This window comes from Protobothrops mucrosquamatus, unplaced genomic scaffold (genome assembly GCF_001527695.2).
Source record: "Protobothrops mucrosquamatus isolate PMUCROS unplaced genomic scaffold, P.Mucros_1.0 scaffold_186, whole genome shotgun sequence".
NCBI classification, from domain to species: Eukaryota; Metazoa; Chordata; class Lepidosauria; order Squamata; family Viperidae; genus Protobothrops; species Protobothrops mucrosquamatus.
Window position 1 is genome coordinate 744,615 of NW_015386262.1, and position 14,446 is coordinate 759,060.

At 41.7% G+C, this 14,446-nt stretch overlaps 1 protein-coding gene across 1 annotated transcript in view; it reads left to right on the forward strand.

The window, feature by feature from the left end:
* The first annotated feature begins 2,655 nt into the window (after nucleotides 1-2,655).
* The window catches only part of TCF7 (transcription factor 7), a 146,053-nt gene continuing 134,262 nt past the window's right edge, over nucleotides 2,656-14,446 (forward strand). The window contains exons 1-3 of the mRNA XM_029285761.1: nucleotides 2,656-2,818; nucleotides 3,003-3,122; nucleotides 3,982-4,088. Of these exons, the coding sequence (XP_029141594.1) occupies nucleotides 2,656-2,818; nucleotides 3,003-3,122; nucleotides 3,982-4,088 (390 nt within the window). The remainder of the gene's footprint in view (nucleotides 2,819-3,002; nucleotides 3,123-3,981; nucleotides 4,089-14,446) is intronic.

A 14,446-nucleotide genomic window follows, 5' to 3' on the forward strand; every position in this document is an offset into this window, starting at 1 on the left:
GGAGAGCATGAAGACCTCTTTACGTGGAATTGTTCAGATGCCCGACCAGATGGACGGTTTGCAAGACCCGCAGCTGTCCCGCTATGAAAAGGAGCGGGAGCCCCGTCGGAGGGTGTTTTACTATTCATTAACTCTTGCGTACAAGAATTATGTGCGCCAAGTTGGAAAATGTCGTCTCAGAAAATGTCTCGTGAATAGCAGGGACTTTGAGGAGGATCCCAAATGAAAAATTTTATTGCCTAAGTTCACTCCCCATCCCACCCACCCAGCCTCTGGACGACGCCCCTCTTGAAGTGGTTTGAAAACCGGCTGAAAAGTTGCTAATTTCATGTTTCCTGACCCTCGGGGCAAGTTAGGAAAAGTAACGATTATCTGAGATCCAGTGTTACGTGTTTTTATTCCAGGAGGGATCACCAATACCAGAGGAGGAGAAATTAAGAAAAAAAAATAAAAATTAAAAATAAAGGTGTTCCCTAATTTTTTATTTTTTATTTTAGTGGGGGAGGGGGAGGATGGGGACTTCGGGAACCTGGAAATCCCAACAGACAAAGATAAATGTTTTTAGAGCTGGATGACCAGTTGACAGGCACAAAAAGAGAGAGAAGGGCTTTGCGCCTCACCCCAAACATAAATGGGCATCCATTGGGCCCAGGTTAGTTGAGCTTCTCTGCAGCCAATGAGACCAAAAGGGAGGGTAGCCGGCAGCAGGCAAATATCAGAAGTAGAGCCCACGCTTGACCTACTCAGAAGTCAGTCCCATTGGTTCAATATGCCAGAATATGTGGGTAGAGTTTTAGGCATAGCTGGAAAAGCTGAGTCTTTATTAATAAAAACCCACTGCTGATGCTTCATGTTGTTTGACTAGTTTGGGTTTAGCCTAAACCTCAAGTTTAATTTAAAAAATAGTTCTGCCCATTCATTAAGAAAATAAAATACAATAAAATAAGGGCAATTAAGGCTTAATCTAACCGGAGCTTATTTAAAAGTTGGTGCCATTAAAATTAAGAAAATTGTGTCTAGGATCTGTGGGGAAGACAGGCATGTCTTGCTAGAACAACAGCTGTAAACAGCAGCAGTGCAATTTTGGGTGACTGGGTGTCAGAAAGACCTGATTCTGTTTCGCATAGTATATAGAAATAGTTGTAATTCATATGAGTTTATTAGGAAATAGTGTGATTAACTGGAGCCATAACATGCTTTTTAAAAAAAAATTAGCATGTTGCATGAATCTAGTCAACAGTGGGTGAAACAAATCATGGTTTGGTTTGATAGATGAACCCATCCTGGTTCCATTCCTGAGATGGCTTGCAAAATAAATGGTTATGGGGTTAGACCCTTACAGCAATCAAGGGCCACAGTGGAATTTCTTTCTTTGCTCAGAAAGAAACCCCACTGTGATCTCACCCAGATGAGAGAGAGCAGGACAGACAGATTGTGATTGTTCCATAGGAATTGGTTCCATAACCTTAACAGGGGATTCCGAAATGATGAAGGGGATTTGTAAAAGTGAATATCGAGTACAGAGTCTTAATAATAATAATAATAAAAACCCACCACCGTATCCTTCTCTGAGGCAATTGCCTAAAGATTAACGCCGTTGCATTAAAACAGGGTTCCCAACCTGCTTTCCTCCAGACGCGTCGGACGACATCTCCCATAATCCCCAGTCACCGCGGCCTTTGGTTAGACCAGCTGACTGGGAACTCTGGGAGGCGTCCGAGCCCTCTGGAGGCAACCTAGGTCGGGGGAAAGGGTGCGTGAGAAGAGAGCAGCCCGGAGGCAAAGGCCACCCGTGCATTGTTCGTGGGTTTCGCCGCTCTCCTCCTCTTGCAAAGCCTCGCACTGTCTGCGTACAGGACGGCGGCGTCTGCGTATTGCTTGCGCACCGACACGTGTAAGTGCGCCAATCCCTCGGACGGGACCGACTTTCGTCAGGAGAGGGGAAGCTTGGCCGCCCCTCTTCCACCGCCGAGGCTGCATTGCGCCCCTGCCAAGGCTGCCGCCCTCCATCCCAGCAGGGAGGCGAAGAGCGCCGGTTCTAAATCGCTTCGTCGTCGCGAGCATCGCCTGCAGCCGGGCGGGCGGAGACGGGCGCTGTCTCTTTAAGGCTGCAGCGCGTCGCCGGAGAACAGAGCGCTCCAATCCCTCCCCGCCGCTGTCAATCAGCCGGCGGCGGCTTTGATGTTGAAAATCTTTGGCTAGGACTCTCCAGTGTTCTTCCCGAGTCGCGCACTTTACAGGGCTGGCTCGGCGGCTGCTCGGGATTTCTTTCTTTCTTTCTTATTTCCCCCCCCCCAGCGAAAGTCGCCGGCGTTGCTGCTCCCCAGCTAGGCTGGCTGGCTGGCCGGCCGGCTGCTGCTTAGTCAAACTTTCCCGGGGCCGGGGAAGGAGGGGCACCGCGGGAGGGAAGCGGTGGATCGTTGCCTCGACCCCTCCGGTTGCCTTTCCTGCCTTGGATCGCAAGCATTAGCCCCCCCACCCCACCCTAGGCTAGCGCTCCAGCGAGAGTTGGGTGCCAGGATATATATACCGGGTCAGGAGCCGGCCAAACGTTTCGCCTCCTCTCCAAGCAAGAAAGGGGGAGCCGGGAGCCTCCTTTCCCAGCGTCGCTCCGACGCACAACTTCGCGCTTCCCTGGCGTGGCTCGGGAAGAAAATGCCCCAACTCAGCGGCGGAGGCGACGACCTGGGAGCCAACGACGAGATGATCGCCTTTAAGGACGAAGGTGAGCAGGAGGAGAAAATCCAGGCCAACGTCTTCACCGAGGGGGACCTGGCTGACCTCAAATCATCCCTGGTGAACGAGTCGGAAAGCAGCAGCGGCGGCGGCGGCGGCGGCGGCGGCAGCAACCGACAGGCGTCGAACCCAGCAGCAACCGTGGCCGGAGCCGCTGCCGCCGCCGCCGCCGCAGGAGCCCATCCCGAGGTGAGATCGAACCCCGCCCGCCCCAGATCACTTTCTCCTCTTATGCTGAGGAGCTTGCAAACTTTCAAATAAATAAGTAAATACAAATGGCCAGCCACCTCCATCCCTTTCTCTCCCCTCGCCTTTGCAGGCAATCCGGCGGCTGCAGGAGCCTCAGAGGGTCTACGCGGAGAAACTCCCGGATCACTTGGACGAGGGTCAGTTTTCGAAAAGCTCCTCTTCTCCTCCTCCTCCTCCTCCTCCTCCTCCTCCTCCTCCTCTCCTCTCTCCCCGCCGCCCACCTTTTCCTCTGCCCCTCCGTGCCTCAAGGGAGGGAGCATGACCGCCGAGGGGAGGGGAGAAGGGGGAAGGTTTGGCAGCCCTCGTGGTCGCGGGGGGAAACGTCAATGCCTCGCCGCGAAATCAAAGCAGGCAAACGCCTCCCGCTCGCGCCGGAGACGGACTCTGCTCCACTCGTGAAAGCCCGGACCTGCGGGGCCACCGGGTGCAGGCGACTGAAACTGAACCTAAAGGTGCTACTCCGCAGGCTGTCATCCTCCCCTCACCCCTTTTGCACACGCGCACACACAAACACACACACCACAGCACAATTTTTTTTTCCCATAAGTGACTATTACATCGCGGGAGGTAAAGTTGGTCTGGGTACTGTTGGTGCAGTGAGTTCCTTGAAGGGGACACACACACACACACACACACACACGCTGGAGGTTTGGGGAAGAGGCTTAGAGCAGGTACAAAAACCCGGGACAGAAGGCACCCCACTCCTTATTAACCAAGAACACCAGTTTTAACAAAGGTGGAGAAATGAGCACGTGTGCGCACTGGTTTCATTCTGGGACGCGGTCCTTTCATTTGTGGCTTATCTTGAACCACCAGATAAGTTGCAAACTGAGGCTCATGCCTGGCAGTAACGGGGGGGGGGGAGTTGAATGTCAGGTGAACCTCACAGACGCCAGTGAACTCACATTATGCACTTCTTGTCAAACAAATGTGTGTGGAACGGAGGGGAGATTGGTTCTGAGACAAAACCCTAACCAGGGACTTGAATTTTAACAGGTTTAAAACATCAGGACCCAGGGATGTATAAAGGATCTCCTTATTCTGGATACCCTTTCCTCATGCTGTCTGATCCTTACCTGCCAAACGGATCTATGTCACCTTTGGTGAGTACACTTCCCCTCCCATTCCTAAATTCTTACATTATGTCTATGACGTGATCATGTTTCAAGACTAAAATTAACATCTTGAATCTTCAAAATTTTTAACATGATGGGTTCCATTAAAAGCGATTGTGGCCTTTTGGGCAATATCCCCTCTGTCTTGCAATGCTGCTATACACACTTGCTTATTGGGGTCTCCTATCACCCCAGAGCAGACATGTAAAGCAAATTAGCAAAATTATAGTATCATTATTATTGCTACTACTGTTCTACTGTACCAAAGTTATTTTAAAAAAAACAACAATTCATCACAAATGGCCCAGTTAAGGATTCATTCCTTGACTATTTTTTTTTAAAAAAAATCTATGGCAAAGTGAGGATTCCCCCCCCCCCCCCAAATGCACCTTAAGCTAAGCAGGCTTTATACAGGTGTACCTTACAGATGCCAAGCCCTAACTTACAGATAAATATGAGGGTTAGAGATTTCATCAATACATGTATCTCCCTCCTTCCCTCTTGTCAGAGATTCAAGTTTCTATGAATCAGGCTCATTTCCACAGTAAATCCTCCTGAATTTGAAGCAGAGGAGTTTGAACTGAATTCTGAATCCTCATTTTTATTGTTGAGATTCTTTTAAGAAGGCAAACTTTGTGTTTCTTGAACTGGTTTAGTGACCATGGGTTAGAAATGAGCTTGTTCCCTATTTTGTAAGATTACGGCACACAGGCACATGAGAAGGGTACATTTTAGTACCCTGCCAACATTCGAGGAAAAAAATGTTTTAATGAAAATTTACTTTGTTGCATTGGGGAACTGGAAGTGTATTACAGTTGGATATCAGGAAATATTACATCAATAAAAACTCTTCTTTAATATAATATTTGTTATTGGTGTTTGGTATTAATAAAATGTGTATCCTACATTTTCTTTCTTTGAAAATATCTTTTTTTTCTCTTCAGCATATAGAGAGTTGTAAATGTAGATATTTCTCCACTGAATAAGAATTGCAAAAAAATATATGCAAAGAAGCTTTTTTTTATAAAAAAAAAATAGTGCTACTATTTTGTAGTAAACAAATAAAATATTTTTAGTATTCTGTGAAATACTTTCAGCAGCAGGGCAATGTTTTGTGCCTATTGACAAATGATTATAATACAAACTGTGATCTTGGCCTCACTAGTTACAGAAAAGTTCTGTGGGTATCAGATGGGGATTTAGCTGCTGATAGGATGCGTTTGAAGTTTGTAGGATTTAGATTCTATATTGTAAAAAGCTGCTTGTAGTTTCTTCCTTACTAGTAAAAAAAAAAGGATAAATTGATCAGTATAATAAAATGTTGAAGGGTCCAATCTGAGTCCTCAGCATGAGTCCAAAAGCTTGGAAGAACAAACCTCTGGTCCCAGTGACCAACTCAGATTGCAACGTTGTCTTGGGACAATTATATTGTCTTCATTAATAAAGTGTTACCTCTTTCTGCTTTCTTATTTGCCATTTTCCTGCAATTGTTTTATGCAATTATTGAAAGGCTTTCTCTTGTGCTTATACTCATCTCAGTGGAGCCTACTTTCCAATATTTGGGAGGTTAATTGGAAGATTTAAATGTTGCTGTGAGTGTGGATTTGTTTTTCTTAACAGCTTAACCCCAAATATATGACGATTCAGTTGCAGTCTTACTCTAGAATTCTAAATTGGTTTCTGCAGCAATAAATCTAGTTCGTTTCAGTGGGGCTTAGTCCCAGATTTGCTCCTTCAAGCTGCAATCTAGTACACAGTTAACTGGAAGTAAGCCCATTAATCAAAAGGGGATTGTTTCCACTGTAGTGTACAAAGGATGGTCCAATTAAGGACAATTTCTCTGCCCTTTCAATATAACTTGATTACACTTTAGATCTTGGGGAGCTTTGCTCTTTAAACATCTTGATTCTGTCTGACGGGTCTATCTGAAGTCCATAAAAGCCCAGTGTCAAAAGAAATGCAGTCAAGGAAATATAACAACACTCTGTGCTCTCGCTAGAAATTGATGGAATGTTTAAGTCAGAAAAATCATTGCTTTTGCTTAGGTGGAATATTTGTTTGGGTTTTATCAGTTATAACATTAGTGTCGTCTCCTCCTTCCTTAAAGAGAATAGATTTCTTGGGCAGCTAGCTGGTGTCAAAGAGAGGTGTTCAAGTTTATCTGTTTATTAGATAAAATAGGATTTTGAAAGAAAGCAAGACTTCAGAGTCCGAAGTATTGACGGTAGCAGATTCCAAGCGGAATTCTACAGGGCAAGAAAATGAATCCATCCTGGGCTAAGCTTGTAGGTCTTACCAAAGTTCTATCACTTGGCTTCCTGTGTCTTTCTCACACACAGAAGGCAACAGTTTCCCTCCAGACACCCTAGTAATTGACATTTTGGGGTATTATGCCAATGGAAGTGGAGGTTCCATCTTGCTATTTAAGTTACCAAGTCTGTCAACAACCTATTATCTCCATTTAAAGCCATCTCTGGCACAGTTCTCAATTCAGATTGTGGCGGCAGGCTCTTGAGTTAATACATTTGATTAAGATGGTATCAAGACTGTAGCAGAAGTGATTTGGATTGAAAATTTGAAATTTCCTAATCTACAGGACCCAAATTACTGCTCCCTCCCGTCACACCCCCCCCTTATACGTTTCAGCTTTTTGATAGTTTTGGTTGTCCCTTTCTGCAACTTTTCTGTCTCAGTGGCAACTTATTATGGAAATTGTTTTTATAAAAGCAATAAGCAGAAAGATAAACAAGCAAATTTCAAGCAGTTTCCTTCCAATAAGCACCAAAGGGGTTAAATGTCATTATCAATGAAAAAAATTATTCAGTTTAAGTTAAAAGAATAATGGGGTACACCTATAAATGGAAACTGTACATGTTGCTAGAAACCAAGAAGAAAATAATATCAAGATAGCAGTTGTGCAAGCTAACAATTCTGGTATTCGCCCCTTAAGTGCGTTGTAACATTTAGAGTAAGATAGACATTTATTTCTCTTGCCTGCTTAACAACCAGTGGTCACTATTGAATTTTTAGCACTGATCATTATATAGTATACAAGGAGCATAGTGACCACATAAAGTTCAATGTAAGCTTTTCTTTGCTCAGAAATCACTGAAATTGATAGTAAAGCTGACCCATGTTTTAACTGGCTTCCCTGGGCCAGTTTTACACAAAGTAATAGATTCTAGTTTTATCATTCCAGAAATTCTGAAATTTCCTGACAAGTAGTAGCCTCATTTTCAAAAATATTTTTCACAGTATCTCTTAATAATAAGAAAATGATTTTAGCAACAGTGCATTTTTAAAAAAAGAGGAAAAGGAGACATTCAGCTTTATAGCATTTCACGGGCCTTTGAATTTTCTCTCAGTCATCTGCAAAATAAATGAAAGTGATAGATGCAACTACTATAAAGAATTGCAGAAAGAGTTACGGTCATATTCCCTGCATACTGTAAATCACCTTTTCTAATTTTTCTGCAAATTGTCCCTCCTGTATATACTAAAATTATCTTTCCTGTTGAAGAATTAACTGTAGGAGCATCATTCTTATTTATATCTAATGTAAAATTGTTTTAAAGCACAGTCTGGAAGAGACATATCAAAAGCGATACTATCCCTACCACTAATTAATGGAGCAAAACTCTATTTTATGGAGTATATTAGCACTTTCTGTTAGAGCAACTTTGTGGGTTGTCTGTTATGCAGAAAGATCACTGACATTTCCTTTCTTACCACTTCCACATCATAATATGTGAAATTATTCTTTAAAAGGTTGCTGGTTTCACAAAAGTGTTTTTATCAACAGTAGTCAAAGTACAGGTAGTCCTCGACTTATGATCACAATGGAGCCCAAAATTTCTGTTGCTAAGTGAGATAGTTGTTAAGTGAGTTTTGCCCCATTTTACAACCTTTATTGCCACAGTTGTTAAGTGAATCACTGCAGTTGTTAAACTAGTGACACGGTTGTTAAGTGAATCTGGCTTCCCCATTGACTTTGCTTGTCAGAAGGCGGCAAAAGGTGATCACGTGACCCTGGGACACTGCAACCGCCATAAATGTGAGTCAGTTGCCAAGCGTCTGATTTTGATCACATGACCGTGGAGATGTTGCAGCAATTGTAAGTGTGAAAGACGGTCATAAGTCACATTTTTCAGAGCTGTTGTAAATTCAAACGGTCACTAAATGAACTGTTGTAAGTTGAGGACTACTATATAGGAGATGTTTTGTAGTGCTGTCTATACTATATATATCTAAAAAAATCTGCTAAAAAATAAACGCCATTGTTTGCAATAGATCCTGCCCCAGCTGTTCATGGGATCATGATCTTAAACTATTTTCTCAGGATGAAGAAAATTAAATGGAACAGCAATTTGAAATAACAGAGCTCTTCATATGGAGACAGAATATGCATTGATACTAAAATAAAACATATTTTTCCCAGGGGTTGGCTTTCAGAAATTGATTGAAGCTCACATTATAACTTATAATCAGGAAAATATTAAACAAAACTGCGTATGCCACATGCAGATGTGCTTGTTACGATTTCTCAGTTGGATCTTCAATTTTTAAAAAATACCAACGAGGGAAAGAATGTTTATTTTGACCTGCAAATTAGCAAAAATAATTCTGTGTTTGGTTAAACTGTGAGCAGGGCTTCCAGTCTACACATCTATTCAAAGGTTCCTTTTAACTCATTTGAATACACGCCGGAGGAGGTTATGTAATTCATGTAATATATTCTATTACTTGTAATATAGTACAAACAACTGTTTGCTAAGTTTTACCTTGGGGAACCTAGAGGAGTATTGGGGTAACGGAAGGAAATGAAGGAAATATTCTGGTATTTCAGACTAGAAAAGGCCTGTTTTGACTAGGGCTGCGCAAATCCTTTGAAAAAGGTGCTTTGCAACATGCAGGAACTCCTACAAAATACCTCTCTTAACATGGTTAAAGGAGCACTATCCTTTCATAGGCTTGTGTGGCTGCTTTGTAAGCTGTTCCCAGCTATCTTGACCTGTGTGCATAGGATGGCTACTTGGTTTTGTTGTTTCAAAAAAACAAGTGGCTGTGCATGATTCTCCTAAAGCCACAGAAAACTGTATTTGTGTACTAGTTATTCAGCTGTTATTAACTGATACCTGAACTCTCATCCTATATAAACATCAACGGCAAGATAGCCATATTCTTCAAGGTAAGCATGTAAGCAATACATGCCTGATAGTTGATTTGTAAAATTCTATGGTATCATCCTATTCTGAGAACTTTTAATTTAGCTAGTAACTGCTTGTGACTCTTATACAACTGAACCACCAGCAGCAGCCAGGCAGATCCCTGACAAGGTCTTACAAGCTTATTGCCTAGCCCTTTAAAAGACAGTTCCTTTAAAAGCAGAACATCGTCAACAAAATAAGCACCGCTCTGCAGAACTGCTTTATCAGCTGAATGTACAGTTCAGGAGTTATGCTGCGAGTGTTTGTGGTTAAATTGCCAGCTTAGAATTGGAGTGATCCAGATTCGAATTGCTATGTGTTTGGAAAGCTCAGTGAGTGATTCTGAGCCATACACAGTCTCTTTGCCTAAGTTACAGCACAGGTATGATGAGGGAACAAAATGGCCATTCAGCCATGTATATGACTTGAGTTCTTCAAAGAAAAGATAGGGTCTCATGTAATTAATAATGTCTTTTATTACTTATTTTATTCACCTTGGATGCTGCCCAACTCCAGTCAACTCTGGGTTAAAAAAAATAAAGAGCCATATGCAATCCAGATCAAATAAACAATGAAGAAGGTGGCAAATCCAGCTAGCACCAATATTTATTGCCAGTTTTCTTTTCTTTTTTTGTACCCTATTTCAAGAGTTGCTAGTTTTGTTCGTGCATCTGATAGCAACACAATTACCATGGCTGCCTTGAGCCTAAGCTGTAGTGAAATAAGCTTTAGCCACTATTTGTAGAAGGGCTAAATCATTCAGTATAGGAATGTAAGAATTTTGGAGAGATGCACCAGTCTCTGCCCCAAATAGATCAATAGTTGGATTGACGTGAATTAATTGATCAATTGCATCAAAACATTGTGGATAAAGTTATATATTTTTATTATTATTGTTTTTAAACAATGGTTTATTCCTTAATATGTATGACCCCAGGAAGCTATAGCTTATTTAGTAAACAAGTCTGAAATGAATCATGTAAATGGCATTGTTTGTGAACTGGGTCATTATAAGGGAACTTCCTTTGTTCTTAAATTTGTCCCAGGCAGACTTTGTTGGAGAAAGCATGTCCCAGCAGTGGCTAGGCCAGGGAGTCAAAAACTCTGCTTGCTTGATCAGCAGTCCTATGACACAGATAATAATACGGAAGCAGGAAGAGGAAACAAAGGCAGGAGGCAAAACAGCAGTAGGACCAACCAACCAATGATTCGGAGACAAAGACCTTCACTTCCAGCTAACTGAAGATTCCTGCATACCATTACAGGATTCTCTCAAGGGACTGGCCTGTCTTGCCCATCATGTGTTGCAATGCCCTGATCTTTACAGTGATCCAGAGATCTCAGGAATTTTAGAAGGCAGCTGAGCAGAGAGACTCTTTCAGGGATTGATCTACCAGGACTAGGTGGGAACACTGTGCTAATAGCCGCATTTGCTAGCTAGAAGGAAAGGTGAGATGTGCACCAATTGGTGTAACAGCATAGAAAGGTTTCTAATTAATGTTGCATTCTTATATATTGCAGGAATCTATGCGTGAGCAAACAGTGACTTATCAGGGTTCGTGTAACCATGGTATAGGATGCTGGGGTTAATACTGTAATCTTTTATCTTGATTTTTTCATGAGCATATTTTTCCCATTATCATGGTTCGTATTTTAATAAATTACTCAAGAATACTTCAGCTAATGAAAGATCAAAGATATTCAGGTTTTAGAGGCTGACATTAATATCCCATATACTTTTATCCAAAAGTAGACAGGAATGGTCTCACTTCCTGATATATTCATTTAGGGTTCCAAAATATCTTCTCCTTCTATGTATTATCATAGCACTGAAATGATTGGTGCATGGGTGTTTGTGGGTATACTGTATGTGTGTATGACGGAGAGAAAAAGAGCTTGATATTCAGCATGGGGAAAACTCATTTTTCTGTTCTATGTGGTGCGGGAGGATCAGCTGTGGATTTCAGAGGGCAAAAATATTAACAGGGATGGGACAGCATTTCAAAGAAGTTTAAAGCTGTTCTTGGCTAAAATGTTAAATATTAAGTGGTTTAAAATAATTAAAACCAGTGAATAGTTTTAAAAACATTACTAACAGCATTTTTACAACTTATCTCTCTTTTTTCTCCTTTAATTATCAGTTACAGGATTAAGCAGTTGCTATATGTGTGTACACGTGTATATGTGTGTGTGGGTGAGAAAGAGAGGCACAGAAAAGTACAGTGATTTTTTTAATTTTTGCCTTTGGCCTGCATTCCTTGAGCTGAGGATCAATTAACTGTTTAGCAATTCATTCACTAATGAAATAGCATTAGAAATGGGCTCGGAGGGGTGTCATAATACATTTTAATATTTATAGAGTTTTCATGTAGTTCAAAGCACTTCGCATACTTGATTGTAATTTGTACAGCGTCTTTATAAATAAAATCAGTTTTCTCCCCCCCCCCCTTTATTTTACATGGATGAACTGAAGCTAACAGGAAATTCTTAGCCCAAAATAATGTAGTGATTTCATGGCAGAGGCACTTGATATCATTGATAAAAGCATTAATTTCTTTTTCATTTAATTAATAGCAGATTTAAGACCAAGCAATGCCAAAAATGTACATAGAATGCTATTATCTTATCAGTTCTTGGTGTAGTCCTTTAAAATGGGAAGACTCGGATATCTCTGTTCATGCAGCAAATAGTTTCATGTGCAGCAAGCAAATAGAAGATTGATGTACTTAGAATGATCGAAAGGAAATTAGACAGCATCTAGTCCAGTTCTCTTGCTCAGTCTAGGCTCTACCTGAGCATCTCCCACAACATCAGTCTCACCATATCATGTGGCAGCTTGTTCTTCTGATTAATAGCTTCTGTAGTCAGGAGGGTCTCCTTGAACCTCCCTCCCTTTAATGTTAATCCACTGATCTTGATCCTGCCCTCTGAAGAAATAGAAAACAAGGCCATTGCATTTTTATTGTAACAACCTTTCAGAAATTGAGTATTCTCTGAAGGCTGTAGATATCCAGATCCTTTAATTATTCCTCATAGAGTTTGGTTTTCAGACCTTTCACCATTTTGGTAGGCCTCCTCTGAACTTGCTCTGATTTTTTGGTGTCCCTTTTGAGCAATAATGTGTGGAACTGGACACAGTACTCCAAATGTGGTCTGAGCAGGACAGAATTGATGAGGACAATTACTTTCTATCACTTGCACTCTATAATCCTATTAATGTACTCCCAATGAAACAAATGTCTATGAACAGATAGAACAGAACCCTTTGGCACTCCACTCTGTACTTCATCCCAAGCTGAAGTGCAACAGTTAATGAGCATTTTTTTCCAGTGCTGCTATTCAGTAAACTGTGACTTCACCTAACAGTAGTATTATTTAGCCCATATTCTGCTATTTTATAAAGAAAAAAATATGAAGCACTCTGCTGAAAGCTTTGCTGAGATCCAGATACATTACATGTATGGCATTACCCCAATCAATTAAGTTTGTACCTGTATCAAAGGCGATAAGTTTCACCTGAGTAGTTTGCAGCACACCGATGCTATCCTTGTTAACAGTAGTGCTCATAAATAAGTTCCTATAATAATTTGCCTGGGGCTTTGCCCTGTTCACCTTCTTGAAGATGCACACAACTTTTGTTTTAACCCTTCTGGGACCTCAACAGTCTTCCAGAAGTTCTGAAAGGTTACCAGGAATGGTTCTGCAGTTGTTCCTTTAGTACCCTGGGATGTAATTCATCTTGTGTTGGAGATGTAGGTTCATTTAAATCCCAGGAAAAAAAGACAAAGGAAGTGTAGTCAATATTTTAAGACCACTTGATGTTCTTGGACACTGTTGACCACAGTATCACTTTAAATCATTCAGAGGCAGGAATGCTTGTTCCAACCTCTTTAAGTGCTATTGGATGGTCATATTGAGAGAAATCTGCTTCAAGCTTGTGGGGAGAGACAGCACAAAATTGCATCTTATCACCCATATTATTTAATACATATTCAAAGCCATGGGGAAGAATTAACGTGAGTTTGGAGTCAATTGACATCAGCCTGCAGATGATATATAACTATAATTTTCCTATCCTGTACACTCAGACTTGGATATTTTGAGAGAGACTCTAGGCTATAGCATTTTTCTTCAGTATGTAACATTTTGGACACTGGAGAAAGAGTTAGCAATTCGGACCACATTTTTGCTGATTTCAGGAATATGATTCAGCTCTTCTCAACACTGTCATGCTCAGCCTTTAAGGAACAGATTCACCATCAGAGGATCTTCCCATCCTGCTGGACAGTGACATAACATCTCTGGCAAGGGAGCCCCTTTTGTCAGCTTTGGCTAATAAACCTGGTATGCCTCTATCTGAAAGAGACATGGCTGGAATTGGTGACACATGCACATATAACCTCAGCAACTAGTAATTGCAATGCATTCCATTTGGAACAGCCCTTGGAAAACTGTCTGTAAATTGTAGCTGGCCAAGAACACATCAATACAACTGTTAGAACATAAGTTACTTTTTGAAAATAATTCAAAGTGCTTTCCGATATACGAGGGCAGTTCAGAAATAAACCTCCATTTGGTTATCAGTGACAGACACTCACAGATACAGAACTTTATTATACACATTAGAAAGCTACAACATTACATTACTTTTCAACATAATCGCCATTCAAATTGAGGCACTTGTCATAACGTCTTACAAGGTTTGAAATTCCTTAGTAGTAGTCACTCGGCACCAAAATCTGGGCTATGGGGGGGGGGGTGATCAAAAACATCCCAACAGAACTGCTTCAAAAGTTCTTGGGTGCGTCTAGCAGTATGCGGGTGAGCATTATCGTGAACCAACACCACACCGGAAATCAGAATGCCCCCACGCTTGTTATGGATGGCTCGTCTGAGTTTTCGTAACGTTTCACAGTAGATTTCTGAATTGATGGTCAAACCACGCTCCATGAACTTAACTAGCAGTATTCCTTTGGCATCTTCACATTTGGCGGGATTTTCTATGGCACCACTTCCGGTGTGGTGTTGGTTCACGATAAAGCTCACCCGCACACTGCTAGACACACCCAAGAATTTTTGAAGCAGTTCCATTGGGATGTTTTTGATCAACCCCCTCCCCTATAGCCCAGATTTGGTGCC